This window comes from Micrasema longulum, unplaced genomic scaffold (genome assembly GCF_059751315.1).
Source record: "Micrasema longulum isolate JH-2025_06_02 unplaced genomic scaffold, ASM5975131v1 h1tg000037l, whole genome shotgun sequence".
In the NCBI taxonomy this organism is placed as follows: domain Eukaryota; kingdom Metazoa; phylum Arthropoda; class Insecta; order Trichoptera; family Brachycentridae; genus Micrasema; species Micrasema longulum.
In genome coordinates, this window is record NW_028277244.1 from 1,248,557 (window position 1) to 1,266,244 (window position 17,688).

A 17,688-nucleotide genomic window follows, 5' to 3' on the forward strand; every position below is an offset into this window, starting at 1 on the left:
AAGTTTATCATTAATAACGGTCTTAAAAAATCTTATCACTAAAAGATTAACACGGAGTAACCCCAGATTAGTTTATTTCAAAACAAAACAATGAAATTACATAAAAAAATAAAAAAAAGAATGTTTGAATACAGTTGTTGTATTATAATTGTTATTTGCCATTCTAGCATTTTATTTGTAGTTGTTTAGACTAAGAAAATATAAACCGATTTCAGAAAAAATATTGTTAAAGAAATTTAGGATTCTGGATAAACATGCATTCTTATTATTATTTGTGCTTGATATACCAACATGAAACATCTGTTGAAGCCGAGTTGTATGTCAAGAGATAATTTTAATTTTCTCAAGGAGTTGAAGGCAATCCAAGTTGATATTGATTATTTTGTGGAGCAAGACGGTATCAGTGATGGTTCTAGATTGCAATGCATCAATTTTGTGACATGGTGCAGCTTCTTCTTTGTGGCTTTATGTGATTATTCTGACCATCTATATACTCTGTTTTATTCCTTTATTTATTGACTATTTATTTTTTAATACTATAGTAGGGCCTCGCTAATCCAGACCTTGCTTCTCTGATGATCGTGGTAATCCGGATGGATGGGGCAGGGGCATTTCATCTTCAGAAGCGGTGGGAGCATTGATTACTGCTTTGGCTGAATATAACGAATTTGATAGCCACAAAGTTATATTTCTACTTTGACTAAGATACCACACATTTGAAATGAAGTTGGAAAAACATAAGCAGATAACAGACTTTTTTAAGACTTCATTTAAAACTCTCAGCCGTCCTACATGTTTATTATTCACTATTGGTAATATTGTTGATGTTGTCTGAAATTTCTGAAGTTGGACATCCATGTTTCATTACCATTAAAGTATTGCAGACTACAATTCGGATGCCTTTCCATACTCAGTCGTTCCAAATAAAAAGGTAGTACCTAGCAAAAATTTAAGTGTGTTTTTTAATGCCATCTGATAAATAATTGTAATTTTTCTTAACAACTTGGTGTAGTAAATACATCTAAAATGTAAAAAAAATACATTTTGATAAATATACGGCAAAAAATACTAAATATATAAAACCTCAAAACTTTACATGTTGGTTACTGCCTTACTTGGAACGGCAGTACTGTACTTGCTATATAATATGTATGTTACAGCCCGATTATCATTTTAACCGGAATACATATTGGCTAGCCAAATCACAAAATGGCTCCGTATTGTAAAAGGGCCAATCAACAATTAGTCAGATTGAATGTTGGCTGAATAAACCACACATCACATTATTTAATGGTATATTTTATCATTTATTTCAACTGATCAAACGATCAGCCATAATTATTATGTAAAAGGGGCCAAGGTGGGCATTTCAGGTAAAAAAAAAGGACATCTACTCAACACTACTGCGAGAAGAAATATGACATGATTAGTATAGCCCCAATGATTGTTTTATTGTATATAACCTTATTATTAAGAAAATACCCCAAGAGGCAATGGTCTGTGTAATACCCACACAGCAATGTTTTGATGTGTCATGTGAAGTTAAGTTAGTTGTATTTCCTGCAAATTTTAATAAAACAGTTAAGAACATAACAAAATTATTTTTATATTATTAAATTAGTCACCCTAACGCTTACTCTAAACTATGTAAAATCTTTGCCAACTTACATATCAGCTAAACGGGGTTAGCTGAATTGAGGACCTTGCATGAAGATTTAGTTAGAAAAATAAAAAAAACTGTTTAAAAAAATAATGTTCATCCCTGAAATTATACACAAAATTAAAATATACCCATTTTAACGCATTACAGTATAGTTTTTAGAGTTATAAAATAAAATTATTTATGTTTATATTATGTATAAAAAATTATCTGCATTTAAAGAATTATAGCAGAAGTATGTAGCAATTAAAACACGCTGATATATTTTTAACACACAAATACGAATATAAAAATTAAAATAGAGATTGTCAAGATATTTCAAAGATGAACCTAATAAAGATCAACATAAAAGAAATATGGATGATCAGATATAGGCAGAATTGTAAATAATACTCAGGGTATACAGTGATCACTTAAAATAGCCAATCCCAGGTCACAGGCTATACAAATGGCAAGATTTCCATATTCCATTTTAGAGGTTATCCAACTAGTTGAAGGATTTATATTTTCTACTAGTTGTAAATAACAAGAATTGAAAATGATAATTAAATTGTAGATGGTAGTAAACAGAGCAAAGTTCGAGCCACCTGCAATACCTCCACAGGAACACGATCCATCCTCACCCACAGTTTATAATTATTATTATATAAATATGTACTTACGGGAAAATTCATTAAAATAAACATTGATAGAAAAAACTATTTATTGGCACATTAAAAAATACATACTAGTAACAAAATTATGGTTTTATTATTTTGAAACAACACTTCACCTACACAAATTGAGCTTCATATACCTACAAAAGAAAATAATTCATTTTTATTTTTAATTGTGAGCAAAAGATTGAATGTTTTTTTTTAATCTCCACCACACTGTTAATAATCTAAAACCATCAATCCAACAAGTGGTCATGCATTGATAATTTATTTGCGAATTGACCAAAACAATTAATGAAAAAGTAATTTAGTTAATTTTCACACAAAATTCAAATTCATGCATTTTCGCTTAGAGCTAAGACGAAAATCTCTCTTGGCACTGAAATAGTAGTAGGTGTTGATTAAACAGGGTCTTTCACTGAAGGAGTTCGAAACGTTATTCAAAATAACATTTTTACAGTTATGTTATATAGTCATCATATTAAAGATATTCGTGGATTATGATTTTATGCCAAGTATTTAAGAGATCCGAGGAATATAGATCAAGCTGAAAGACAGTAATTATGTACATGTAACCCCCCGTTGATCGCGACACCGGCGAGTGCAGATTTGTTGTAATGCAATATTTTTCGCAATGTAGTTTAGAAAAGAAACTAAGAATAATCTGAATGAATGAAAATGGTAATAAATTTGCAGTTGTACGTAGGGATTTCAAATTGCCTGAGTCTACAGTGCGATCAATTGTGAAAAATTGTTAGGATCATTTAAAATCTCAAAATGGAGAAGTTTTTAAAGCAAGCAAAGGTTGGTTTGCTCGGATTGAACAATGACCATCATGCATTGTCTTAAAAAGGCGAAGCGGCTAGTGCAGATGGAGAATCAGCTGTAAAATATCCGATATAGTTCCGTAAAAAATCCCGTCGATCGTGAAATTTTGACTATTGCGGCCATGTCCAGAATGTATCCTCTGCGATCAATGAGGGTTACCCGTATTCAAATCATTAGCTTTTTACGTACTTCAATAGCTGCATTGCCATTAAGCTCAAAAGAACAGCTCCCGATTTTGTTGGGTTTTCCCTTAGTTTTGCTAAAAGAAAAAGTAGAGGCAGGACTCTGCACTGAACATCATTTAAACAAAACCACAGGACAACAACTAAAATGTTCTATCCATTTATTTTTGATGCCTTTGATTTCAGGAGAAAGCAGCGTATGAGCTTTGAACTCAAACAAATCCTTGCGACGGGTTTATGAGCCAACTGCACCATTTAAAACTTTTCGAGATAGATAGCTGTCCATGTGATGACGAAACCTCTCAAGATATTCCTAACTTGTTGATGTATTTCTCCCTTTTCATCGCCAAATACATAATCTGGAGGCGCAATGCAGAATCTATGGTGAGGATATATGGCACATCCGTTCCATAATAAGTTATATTGAACTAATGTTACTTGGTAAGTGGTTGTATACTAATATTTACTAACATTTGTTAAAATGTTTGACCACAAAGTTAATACTTTAAGCATAAATAATATGTTATAATGACTTATCATAAGAGGTAGTATCTTACATGGTTAGAATAGTAGAGGTAATAATGATAACAGGACACAAAATGCAGTGATCTCTTCAAGTGAAACAGCTGGCCGATTGATGTCCATTAATAGTCCGGCATCAGTTTAATAAGTTTTCTGTGGTATCCTCTTCATTAAGCAAACGCGGAGAAGTTCCTATAAAGGTTCACAGCCGAATTCTTCCCCTTTTCCAGCACTAATCAGATATAGATGGCCAGCAAAGAAAACCACATACGAAATAGACATCTTGTACATTATAAGCAAGGTCAATTATACTGCAACTACCAAAAAAAACAATTGAAGGCAAATTCTTCATGCGGAACGGGATCTATTTCTTAATTTAATATATACAAACTATAATACTAATTATATATAAATACACATAAAACATTATTTTATTCTGGTTTTATCGTTATTTGGCGGCCTCAGTGGCGTAGTGGCCAAGATACTTGACTCACATACAGGTTTCAGGTTCAATTCCCGGAAAAATTAAATGTTATTTTTCTCAAGCAATGGCTACATTTGACTCACCCACAGAAGATTCCGGTTTTGATTGCCAGTGAAAGTACAAAAAATAAATGTGTATTTCATCAAGCCTGGTTGTGTTGTGTTGTGCTGTAATTCAAGACTGTAGTTGGGCCTCCTGGCCTGTGGTGTAAAAAAAATAAAAATAGCCAAACATATTTTTTCTAGGAAAAATAATAAAAAAGAGCCATGGCTACAATTTCATGTGACATAATTATTTGATTTTGCAACTATCGTTTCTTTTGGGAATATGGTTAAATTGGAATACTACCTTTTCTGCCTTGTGCCCATTAGGTATAACGGTATTGCAGAACCATGAAGAACATTCATTTCAGATTTGATATTCTTCACCTTATGCAATTCTTCGGGTGTACCTAGGGTAATAAAAGGATAGAAATGCCACGGTCTTTCTTTAAGACTAAATAAGAGTTTATTTGAATAAAAATATTTTGAAAAGTCAATTCAGAATACATTAAAAATATTATTTTGACAAAACAATGGGCACTGATTAGTATTTCATATCTTTCGAGCACATATGTTGAGATGAACAGCATAAAAATCCAGCCAATGGAAGAAAGCCAAGTATTTCCAGGATTGTAGAATGGCAGCTTACTTCAGATCCATGTATGATTTACAATTATTAAATTAATAAACACCATATATTTCATCACTATCACTAACACAGCATTGAACTTTTGAAAATATTTTAGAGAATACAATTATTTTTCTAAACAATATTACAATTAAAATAAACTTTGTTTCCATGAATAACATCAATGTTCGTGTTTCAAATATAAATTCAATATTACAATTATTAATAAAAATCATAGAAATAAACAATTAATTCCTAAAGCTTATTTCTCTAAGGAAGTTATAGGTGCACAAGATGTATATTAGCTTTTGGGAATGAATTAATTTATAGAAGCCATAAAAAAATACTTCAATATCATTTGTATAAATTTTAATGTGCCTTCACATCTCTTTTAGCGCTTTTTACGATTTCCAAAGAGTAAATACGCAAGCTTGTCCGGTTAAGCTAAACTACATTAGACTGATTAAAAAAAAGACTACCGCAGTGAAAATGGATTGGGAAATTAAATAAATACAAAACAATTCTGCCAACTTTTAATGAATTAAAATAACATTTAATCTGTGTTTATGTTTATACAAATTTAAACATAACCACAATCACCATAACATAAGAATAATTAATAAGCACTCCACAATAAACTTTTACACCAGTAAAACTTCGTACCAAATTCCATTTTTGAAGTGGGTCGTTGCAGGTAACAAAATAATTTATGCTCCATTATCAGATGATATTTTTGAAAAACTACCAATACATTTAATCTGAACTGAAATGCGAATTAAGAAATTAATCATATCCTTAAGAATTGATGTGAAATGTCCAATGATAAATCAATATCTTATGCAAACTGTTAGATTTTTTGTCAACTTTTTACCTAAAACAAAAAAAAATATGCCCACTTTAATAAATTAATATTTTTTTCACTTTTAAAGATGAGTTATACTACAACCGCATCTTAAATAAAACAATGTGAATCACATTTTTGTTTGGTTAGTTCCAACTAATAAAAAAAAAGTTATTTATAATTTATTCATGAATTTATTACCTATTAAGAGAAAAATATAATTACTTGATGCATTTCATTTTGTTCGGCAATTAAATTTTCATCCAATCCCACACCCTTGTCAAGTAAACAAAGTACAAGGTTTTGTTTAATTTAAAAAAATATACATGCGCAAACTTGAATGAAAACAATTTAGCAAAGCACTGTGGTTTCAAAACAGTAGTTCAAGTACTTAATTTAAAATGTCGAAATTTTACATATGTTTTTACATTTATTATAGTGGCCACTTAAACCAGCCGATGACATATCATAAGCCCTGTAAATGCCTAGACTTCCATATTCCCTTCTCAAAATTTTTTGCCCTCTCCGGTATAATTGTATTTTTTAGAAAATTTTATAATTGTCTAAAAAAACTTGTACGGTCTAAAGATATGGGCATTTACAACTTATTTACAAGACAATTTATTAAGGAGTTCAATATCTCATATACAATTAGGTTTTACCGACAAGGAGACTTACTGAAGATTATTGATGGTTAATTTACCTTAATGAGCCACATTTCGACAGGAATAAAAATGAAATTATCATATACGTATGCTCATTAACTTGATAAAATTATAAGTAAATAATTGAGCAGTCAAAGGTTTGATCAATCACTAAAGGCATTTGAGTTTGCTACACATAAACAGACACTTTTAAAAGTGAAATGTGTTTATAAAATGCTAACAAAAAAATAACTTGAAAGTGTATATTGTTATAAAGAGATTGTTTATTATTACCAAAATCTAACATTAATTCACAGGCAATAAAAAAAATTCTATACTAATCATCCCCTTTAATATTATTATAACATATAAAATTATATACAATGATATGTAATGCCATGAACATAATCATGTTCGTAATGAAATCGTACATTCTTCATTTGTATTTTTTAATTTAATTTAGTATGAATTTATACTAATGATTTAATACAGTAGCAGAGGCTCGGATACACAACATTTATAAAAACTGCAAGCAATACAATTTATTACCAAAATGGCCAGATACCAAAATATCATGGAAAATCCCAAAATTAAGAAAGATAAAAAAATAATAATACAAATACATTTAATAGTCGATGAAAAAGTTCTGGTAAAATATGAGAAACTTCATGACAAAATTATAAGACATTTTTTTGTTCTTGCAGTTTCTTTAACAAAGTATTTATTATTAAAAAACATTTTACTTATATGTTGGTAATATTATTGAGTAATTAAATTTTAAAAAGCTTTATTTAGTAAGTAGAGCAAATGTGAAAATTAAAATTATTTAAACTCATAATGAAATAACAAAAACTCATGTTGTTGAAAAAAAGGATAGTGCATTTGAAATACATTACATACTAGTATATTATTACATGAATCTTTGTGGAAAAGAAATTATAGGCGTTAATACCTGTTAGTTCTTCCATATGAATCGAAGGGGCCATGGTTAACTGCATTATGTTTTTCATTGTTTAACTTTTTCAAAAATTCTTCATATTCTTTGGAAAGTTGTGATTGTCCTTGTGGAAAACTTGTTCCGGACTGAAGACTTGACTTGGGCACTGGACTATGCCTGGAATCATGACGTATTCTGGGACGTTCTGAATTACGCTCAACCCTGGAAATGTGCCTTGATCCCTGCCTAGAATCATCCCGATTTGATGAATCTTTTTCTTCACGCCGACCACGACTTTCTTTACGCCGCGATGAATCTTTACACTCTTTGGGAAGCACGCTGTCTTTCTTCGGATATGTTGGCTGTGCTGAATTGTTTCCGGTTTGGCTTGAGGATGTGTCCTGTCTGGCTCGGTGAATAGCTTCCACAGTAGATCGTTGAAGATTCCTGGCTTTAGCAGTCAATTCAGCAACTAAAATCTGCGCCGGCGTCATGTGCATGAGGTCTTGCGTAGATGATACACTCTGATGGGGCGTAAACACCATTTTCGAATCCGAGAGATCTTTGTTAGAAACTTGGGTAAGAACTGAAGTGGTCCTAGTTCGAAATGTCATTGTGCTTTTGGTTTTAGATGGATTTACATTACGAAGGAAGCAAGAGTCGCAAGAGAACAAATCAGTTTGAACGGAAACGCTTTTCATCACTGTCCCCATGCTAGAATGGGGCAGATACATCTCAGGTAAAGAAAGAGCTTCATCTAAGCCGATGGTGGAGATAATGCTGGGTAACATGACGGCGCCAGTGTTGTTGGGTTTGGAAGTGAAGTTGAATGATGGCGGCATTTGTCGTCGCAACGGAGATGTTTTAGTAGAAAAACCGTCATCGAAAGTTTCGTGTTTACTTGGCGGGACAAATAAACGGTTCGGAAAATGAAGAGTCTCCAATTTTTCAACTGCATTCTTGCAACGATTGATGACTGCAATACAACGAGTTAATTTTTTAAAAATATATACCGAAAATTAAATGAAAATATATTTTGAAAGAAAAAATACAAATAATTAAAAAAACATAAAACTTCAGAGGTTGAGAAAAATTATTGTCAATACCAAGAATAATAAAAAACCTTTTACAATATGCCTTCGAAACAATTTGAGAAAATAATAGTATTATATAAATAAATAAAACAGTACATAAACACTTCACATTTAGTATAACACACTAAACTACACTCCACTGGACTAAAACAAATGTAAAAACTGTATTTCCTCAGTAGCATTTAAATAATTCAGTATACAATGCACATTTTTAAAGTACAAAATAATTCAATGCCAATATTTCAGATAATTTATGTTTATGTATCCAAAGTGTCAACGACTATCAATATTTTCAAATTAAAAATAGAAATATAAATATTTCCACATGATATAATTTTTAATAATTATTAAAAAAATACGTACTAGTGTTTTCCTAAATACAAATAAAAACGTTATTTTTTATTAGCTGGGCAACCCAACCCGCCCAGTTAATAAAAAGGGTGTTAAATATGAGTTTTGTCTATCAACATGTAAACCGCCCATGGCAACACACATTGATGCAATAAGTAACTCAAATTAAAAAAGTTTGCGGTATTTCTTTTACTTAATTTCTCAAATTGATACGCACTTAGGGTTACCGTACGGCAAGCATTTGCCGCATTTGACAGGCATTTAAAAGTCTAGACAGGCGTGCGGCCGGTATTGTTCCGAGACAGGCATTTTTAAATTTTCGTGCGAGTTCTTAGCGTATGATCAATTTCGCCCCGGCGTGTTGCTGTTATCCTTGTGCGGTAAAACTTTTCAACAAAATATAAGCTACCCTCAGGCTGGGTATGCTGGTCACTCCCCCCTACCCCTCCGGAGTTAGAGTGGAAGATAATGAATCTATCAGAATTTCTCTGAAAAATCAGGCATTTTAGGCACCCTGTATAAGCATACCTTCATTTTGAAATAGTAACCCTATATGCATTGGAACTTTCAAGCTACGTCAAGAAAGAAGCAATATTTAGCCCAACAGATTCGTAAAATATTAAAATATAACTCACGTGTAAAGAAAAATTTCGTTTTTAAAACTAGATGTACAACAAAATTATATTTGTTCAATATTTAATGTACAAAGGTTCCCGGATGTTTCAATAATCAGAATTCAAAAATTACTTCATACAAATTTTGAAAAACATACAAACATTTGACTAAATAAAAGCATAAATAAGATATTTATTTAAATACTTCTTAAAGTAGGTCTTTCGAACATTGTCATTGGCGAGCTAACTGTTCATAGAATGTTTGTTAAAAATAATTGCAGCATTAAGCTTTGATACTAGTATGTAGGTCTTCTCATTTCAGAATCAGATGGCTTTTTTTACATTTGTGTTATAAGGAGACTTAGGTGCTGATGTGGTAGAAACTGTAGTTGCTGAGAGCTTTTGGCCGAGGGAAGAAAACATGTTGGTTTCTCAATAGCTGTGATAGGTGCTTTACCTTTATAGGATCCAGTGTACCCCTAATGACGAGACTCGTAACATTTTATTAACGTTCACTATTTAGATTTATTTATCAACGGACATTGTCCATGTATACAATTTATAGGGTTTAAATATTATAATTAAAGAATAGTTTAAAACATTTAAAAAAAAGAAAAGAAGCATTGACAAACATAAGGGACATCAAGACAAGACTTCTGGACTATTTATTTAGTGCTCGTTTAAATCGTTGTAAACTTAAACCAAAAAAGTCCAGATCTTGTTTTGAGTTAACAATACGACAAAGACAGGTCTTTGTAGACAGTAGATTGTCTTCATTATCTGTTGTTCGGACCAAATCTATACCTACCTACCCGGCCTTCCCATTTCCTAGCGCACTCTATGTAACAATAATACTACGTGTGAGTGCCAGTAACAACATTTAAAAATCAGTACAAAATCTAACATTAACACCAATACAAAATCTAACATACACCAGTTGGAGAAGACAGAAGATCTCTAAATGTTTTGTCATGTTATACACAAGAGCTTCCAAAACAATTTATTTCTGTTATATCATCGATGGAGTAAAGCTTGAATGAGCGTCGACGTCCAGGGATCTCAGGGTGTTGTTTGACGCTAAGTTATCATTTCATCTACATATAATATCATTATGTAGTAACTCCCTTAAAATGTTTGGATTTGTTCTAAGAAATGCCAAGATTTTTTCAAATATTCAAGTTCTGAAAACATTGTATAATTTCTTGGTAAGAAGTCGCTCGGAGTTCAGTTCCATAATTTGGTCACCAAATGAAACCACATATTTTTTAATGATAGAGGGTGCAGAAAAAAATTCTGCATTATCTGTATCTCAGGGAGTATGGATATTACCTGTGGCTTTTCCTGACCAACTTCTTACTAGGAATGCTGGGCTACCAATCATTGTTGAGAAGAAGGGATATTCGTTTGGGTGTTAACATTTTTCAACTGATTGGTGTTCGCATACATAATTGAGATATTCTGAATGAATTAGGTCTATTTGTCCCTGATAACTATCTGTGACAAAGGCAACACAGGTTGTTCTACCTACCACGATGCAGAACCAACCTCCCAATGGTTATGCCGGTAGGTAGAGCTATTGTGTTATTTAGTCGTATTGCCTCAGATGTCGATATATTTCATGACAGTGGGATTTTTCTTAGGAAGGCAATTTCCAAATTGTAATATGCATGTTCATTTTATGTGACTTTTAAAAAAATATTCTATTTAATCAATCTGTAATGTATATTTAGTGATGTATTGAGAATGAATTGGATACTCTGTAATGTTCTCCGTGTAAATGAAAAAAATAAAAAAACGAGAATGACGCACATATAATACAGAAATGCAGCACGAGTCAGGGCAAGAACTGAATGTGACCGCTCCACCGCCCTATTCTAGGTCGTGTTTTTATTCTTGACGTCTCTACGGTCGGGAAGAAGTTGATGTTCTTCAGAGCCTGCTCTAAATTGGTCACCCGATTTCCTTATTAAGAGTAAACGTCCTTCTGTGTGTTATCCGCTACACAGTGGGAATATTGCTTCTCTGCATGACCAGTGTTTAGGTCAGCCATTCGGTCTACTCAAATGACCCCTGTAGGAGGTTACGCATGGTCTGGTTGTCGTATTGCTGTCCTGCGGTCGACGCTCCCATACCGTATAGGTCAGCTCTCCTGTCTACTCAAGTGACCCGTGTAGGTTATGTATGGTCGGGTTGTGGAATTGCTACCATCTTGTGGTCAACGCTCCTATACCATAAATAAGAGAAAATGGGGAATAATATTTTCATTTTCCTTTCCACAAATTCACTTAGACCTGGGTATACAGTGGGTAGTGTATATCAATCCAATAGAATGTGCAAGTATGTAAATCACTTAAAAAAACAATAATCCTATTTTATTTACATTTTCGTTAACACATACGATACCCAAAAAAAACTGAACTAATATTTTTTTTAAATATATACATATATTAAAAAAACCTTTGATAGCTTTTAAAGTACTCTCTATTGGATCTAAAGTTCTTGTCCAATTTTTTATTTCACAGTTGGAAACATTTTTAAAATTGTTTTTCCATGATGCTTGACAGCGCCTCTATCGTTTTTTTCTCAACTTCAACAACGTCGGTAAAACGCTATCCATTCATGTATTTTTTCATTAAAAGGAATAAAAAATAAGTTGCAGGGGGCTAGATCAGGTGGATCAGAGGAGTGAGGGGGGTGGGGGGGTTGGGGCACAGCGGTTGTACTTTTTTGGACAAAAGTTGGCGCACAAAGAGGACTGAGTGAGAGTAAATTTGTCATCCTCGAATCTTCACTTGAAATTCTAGATATCATCCATGGCAAAAACGACGAGCACACAAAACAACTGTCTCCGTTCTCCAGCAGCGACATTTGGGATTCTGATAGATAAAAGGTAGCTTTACATGATCCTATCAGAAGACCCCGTATTGCAAAAACTCCGTCCACCACAACACTAGTTCGGTTTCTTTTAGGTACCTCGTATTTCATTACTAATAAACAAGTGGTAAATGTAAGAAAAATGGGAAAATTACATACTTTCATCTTTCAATTTCTTGTCCACAAGAGAAATGGCTTTATGTGTGATATCATCGGCTTTCAGTACTGTAAAGAAAAGGGTTGAATATATTATACGATATTGCTATTATCATTAATATTTGGCAATTTTATCTACCATCTTAATCTTTTCATTTTTAGAAAGTTAAGAAACAAAATATAAAGGAGAATAATCACTCACTGCAAATATACAAAAATACGTGATATTTAGAAAGATCAATCGGGGTAATGGAAATTTGTTTTTTGTTAATTTGAACGTTCAGCGCTACGGGAAATGGAATATAAAAAATATTTTCTTAAGCGCAGTAAATTAGAGCATTAAATTATACAGCGAAATTTCTTGAAACGTATGAATTAAAAACTACTTTGAACGACGTCACCAGTTCTTCCGAATCAACCAATGAGAGTGTTGTGATAGATTTCTGGTTTACGGTAAACCAATTCGCCAATCAGCAAAACTCACCGAAGATAACTTGTGACATCATACGTGGAGTAATTTAAAAATTACAAAACTTTAAAAAATCATAGCACTGATAACATGATACATAAATGTTTTTTTTTTTTTTCGCATAGTTCTATAGTCTATTAACAAATGGAAACAGTTATTGCAAGTGTAAAATTGCACAATTTTCTTAGTTTACATAATTATTCACTGAACCACTAAATTTGATTCCAACAATTAATCTAAACACAGAAATAAAGTTAAACATATTTTTGTGAACTGTTTCTCCTAATATTCAACTCTTATCGGATGGAAGGCTCATCTCATCTCTACTGAATGTACAATTACATAGAATATTTTTTATCATTGATCCTTTTTTATTTACACATTTGACACCAGAGTAGAATTTTTTACATACCTTCAGAGGGATTCTTTGTTATTTTTAATGCAGTGGGGTGCTTATTACTTGTTTCCTGAAATAAAAATATATAAAAGAGATGTTCACTGTAAAAACCATTGAAGAAATACTGAAAGATTGAATAAATGTAAGATACACAATTATATAATTACTTAAAAGCGTTAAAAAATATTATTAAAAATTTACTTACAGTTCGAAATTGATTCATCTTCACAGGCATCGGGACAGGCTGGGGAGATGGGTTGAACACCTGGCTTTCCATGGGAGGATTAAAAGGAAAATGGAACAAAGGAGGAGGATTTAACTGTGAGTCAGGAACAGGAAAGGAATTTGCGCTGTTCAAGTTGGGTAAAATATTTGGCGGAAGGGCGGTATCCATAAAGGGCTGGTTAACGGGGAACTGAGGAATATCTAAAGGAAGAGGAAATCCGGGAAACATATCATAGGGTGTACAAAGCGGAGGATTTGAGTACATCGTGTTTATATCTGACGAAGGATTCCCATGATCATGCATTATTCCCGAAGTCTTGATTAATTCCTCGATGAACCTCTCTGTGGAGCGTTTGCGAGATAGCCTACGGCTAGGCTCTTGGTGATTGTCTCTGGAGCGCTGGGTCAGGAAATTTTTAGGGGATCTGGACCATCTTCCAGGAGATCTGGACCCCCTTCGAGGTGACTTTGATAGCCGACGAGGTGATCTTGAATATCTACGAGGAGACCGTATTGGCAATCTCGATAGCCGGTTACCAAAATCGGGGACTTTAGGCTTCACGGGATATCTGACCAATTCGGGGCTCTGTCTTGATAAAAAGAAAGGGGTCATGTAGTTCCTTTCGGGTGACATATCACGGCTGGGAGGTCGAGGTGGATCACCTAGCCTATCCCAAACTTTTTTTCTTTTTATCTGCGCGTCATACGGTCTTTTGGAGTCTTCGGTATTTCTAGTTGTTCGTTTCTGTTCCCGCCTTTCTCTTAGTTCCTGCCTGTGTATGTCAAATGGCGGTTCATTTAAGCTGTCCCATTTCTCGGGGGGCTTGAGATTACCGGTGTCCAGTTTAAGGGGGACGTCCATTTCCATTCCCGGAGGTACCAATCCAGATTCCAACTTTTTAACGATGTCTCGGGCAGTTTTATTGAATTTATCTCTTTCTATATCGCGTATGGTTTTTTTTGGATCTCTCCTTGTGCCAAGCCTTTGAGAAATATTATACGGTTTGCTTCCCTTTTTAGCATTATCTGTGTTCACAGGTCTAACACGGCTATGAGATTTTTCTAGTGCTTTAGCGTTGTTATTAGATTTCTTTAGTTCTTTAGAACTTTCATTAGATTTCTTTAGTTCTTTAGTGCTGTCATTGGCTTTTTTGTCTTTGTCAGTATTGTCATCAGATTTCATTAGTTCATTGGCACAATCATCCGATATATCTGGTCGTTTATCGCTGTCAACTGACTTCTCCAGTACTTTATTGCAGTCATCTGATGTATTCACTGCACTCGCTGTATCTTCTGCACTGACATTGGGTTTCTTTAGTTCCTCAGTACTATCAGATTCCCTAACCTCTTTATTATTTTCACGATTTCCAGGCGATACAGTTATTTCTTTACCATTTGCGATTTTATTGCCATCGTCATTATCATAAGAGTCGATTATCAAATATCCTTTAAAAATGTGTAGCGCGCTTTCAGAATCTGGCGGATCATCGGGAAAAACGGTTCTTGAAGCCATCACTTCAATAATGGTTTTTAGGTTATAAAAATTATATTAACTTACCGGTAAATATTACCCATATAATTTTATTTATACCAGAAAACATACATATTAAATTGTAAGTTTTGTTAGCTGCAGACTGTTTATACAAATTCTGGTGCAATGCCACTGTGGGTGTTACAAATACAAAACCAGTGATTCTGAGTATTGAAAACTAAAGTACAACATGTTTGTCCAGTCATTTATATAGAGCAAATAATTATTAAAAGCAACTCAAAAGGGACTTTCATTTAGAGTTTCACCGGTCCACGAGAATATTGCAATAATATCGACGCACTTTCAGTTTCAATAAATTTTTTCAAGTCAAATGTTTACCATAAGTCTTATTGTATAGAGAAAATTGAATTGAGTTTAATAAATAATATATAATGTAATAAATATTTGACAATTGATCAGACAGCGACAGAGCCACAGATTATATACACACAAGATATCTAGATATCTGTAGTCTGTGATACACACATACACAGATTATATAGTACAAGTATTAAAGTCAAAGCCAAGGAGCGTAATACAAATACAAACCACAGATTGCCACAGATTACATTTACTATACATAGACCAAAGAATATACCACAGACTAGAGATTTATGACTGAATGGCGACGGCCACAACTATTTAGGAATCATGATAAGACCACCATTACTAGTGTAGAAGGCCGTAATAAAGGAAAAAAAAATCCCTGGGCAGAGTTTGACATTTGCTCAAAGAATTCTTTATTTGAAAAAAATGGTTTATTTTATGTTTTGGAATTAAAACATAAACAAGTACTTAGGTACCTACTTAAATTCAGTATTTGAAAATGAATTATTTCAAGTTCTGGAATTCAACCATACAAGTACCTACGTACCTACTTACTAATGAAATTTTACATCTTTTTCACGTTAATCCGAACGGTTTTTACTAAACATTTTTTAGTAAAGTTTTGTTAGTATACTTAACTAATTGTATTATTTTTTTTCACGCCCATAAGGCTTTTACATACGTGAAAGTTATATAAAATATGAGTATATAAACAACATAAAATTTGAAAAATACAATATAAAGCAACAAAAAATAGAACAGTGTTAAGAAGTAAAGTTGGTATAAAAAAAAGAAGATGAGTATTTAAACAACATAATTTTTAAAAAAATACAATATAAAGAAATAAAAGATAGGAACAGTGTTAAAAAGTGTACTTGGTATAAATATAAAAATAAAAAGATGAGTGTATTAACAATATAAATTTTTAAAAATACAATATAAAGTAATAAAATATAGAAATGTGTTTAGAAGTTTAGTTGGTTAAAAAAAAAAACAAAAACATACTAATACTTTTTTATTTTTAAATAAGCTAAAGAAGGTTTGTGGATCAGGTTGAAGTGCCTCTGTCAATATAACTACGGGCCACCTTAAGCTAAAGAAATGCAGTTAAAGGTTTAAAGCAGCTATGTACATCTTTATAAATATAATTCCTCTGTACGTGTGATGTCACCGTACTCTTCCAAGACGGCTTAACGCATTTACATGCAGTTTTCAAAGAAATGTAGATCTTTGAGCTGTGCGTGTTCGTAGATATTAAAATCTTCAATCGATTGTGTAAAAAATAATTTAGGAGCATAAATGTTTTATTCCTCGATCTACCAGGGTTGCATTCGAGGAGACTGCATTTGCAAAAAAATGGAAATATGTTTTTTTGTGTATTAAAAAAAGGTTTGTTTTTTAATCTTTACAAACACCATTTGTTTTTTGTGGATCTCAATCAGATTCTTTCTTTAAATTCCTTATAATTTCTACCCATTTCTTTTTATAAGATTTTTGGTAGCACTAAATAATATTAAAGTCAATACATTCTTAAAAATCGTATTCCAAAATCGATATTTAAAATTTACAAGACTCACGTTAAAGATATCGATGTTGTTAGCATATTGGTTTGCGAGTTCATTATGTTTAATCTTAAGAGCAAACGTGGTCCGACTTTTTTAAATACAAACGTATTCACGTATTTTCTCACTGAATGGCACAAGAGAACATAAAAAAATATGTTGATTTGGATCATAAGTGTAACCATGACAGAAAAAAAAGTTTCTTTGTTTAATGTTGTTTGTTTTGTTTAAAAAAACTCCTTGATGGCAAAGAAAACATTTCAACTGATTCAATTACATCTAGCATCACGATAACATTCAAAACCATAGCAAAAACTTGTCACAAACGGCCTATTTTATAAATGTTTTTAGTTATCAGTTAATAATATCTGTAAAGACGTAAAGAGTATCACTAAAGTCTCAATTAAATTGGTTTCCAAGAAACGCAAAAAATATATTTAGTTCAAAATAGCATATTTCGTACTATGCCACAACTCGAGAGCGAAAACGATTTTTTTGGTAACCAGTTATAAAATATTATCAGTTTACGTTGTAACTGAGTAACAATTAATCCCTTTCAATGGGAATACATCGAAACTTACATTTGACTACTGTTTTAATGCATAAATTTGAAATTTAAATCCAGTGACCTGTGCGAAAGTATAAATAATGGGTCTTTTTTCATT

The 17,688-nt window shown here is 32.5% G+C and overlaps 1 protein-coding gene and 1 long non-coding RNA gene across 7 annotated transcripts; one reads left to right on the plus strand and one right to left on the minus strand.

Moving 5' to 3' along the window:
- Positions 1 to 511: 511 nt before the first annotated feature.
- LOC148285418 (uncharacterized) lies at positions 512 to 8,844 on the plus strand. Of its 5 annotated transcripts, none has more exons than XR_015822257.1 (3): positions 512 to 931; positions 3,513 to 3,710; positions 4,745 to 6,781. It is a non-coding gene; the product is annotated as an uncharacterized LOC148285418 (long non-coding RNA). The 5 variants fall into 5 exon arrangements; XR_015822253.1 differs by having other exon boundaries at positions 544 to 931; positions 3,513 to 3,767; positions 4,079 to 6,781; XR_015822255.1 differs by having other exon boundaries at positions 544 to 931; positions 3,513 to 3,767.
- On the minus strand, positions 5,522 to 15,630 carry LOC148285419 (uncharacterized). Of its 2 annotated transcripts, XM_088225987.1 has the most exons (5): positions 13,584 to 15,630; positions 13,394 to 13,448; positions 12,516 to 12,581; positions 7,439 to 8,399; positions 5,522 to 5,872 (listed from the first exon to the last, which is right to left on the minus strand). In XM_088225987.1, exons 1-5 carry the CDS (start codon positions 15,114 to 15,116, stop codon positions 5,869 to 5,871), a joined length of 2,619 nt encoding a protein of 872 aa, XP_088082113.1. In that variant the 5' UTR covers positions 15,117 to 15,630; the 3' UTR covers positions 5,522 to 5,868. The 2 variants fall into 2 exon arrangements, with proteins under 2 accessions (XP_088082113.1, XP_088082107.1); XM_088225981.1 differs by having other exon boundaries at positions 5,522 to 8,399.
- Positions 15,631 to 17,688: the final 2,058 nt, after the last annotated feature.

What these genes read in the sequence shown, in the direction of transcription:
- LOC148285419 (XM_088225981.1), bottom strand. Translation starts at nt 15,116, where the DNA reads ATGGCTTCAAGAACCGTTTTTCCCGATGATCCGCCAGATTCTGAAAGC. An exon ending in AACAAAGAATCCCTCTGAAG is followed by an intron (nt 12,582 to 13,393) that starts GTATGTAAAAAA and finishes TTTTCTTTACAG; the next exon opens with TACTGAAAGCCGATGATATC. An exon ending in CAAGAAATTGAAAGATGAAA is followed by an intron (nt 8,400 to 12,515) that starts GTATGTAATTTT and finishes GTTGTATTGCAG; the next exon opens with TCATCAATCGTTGCAAGAAT.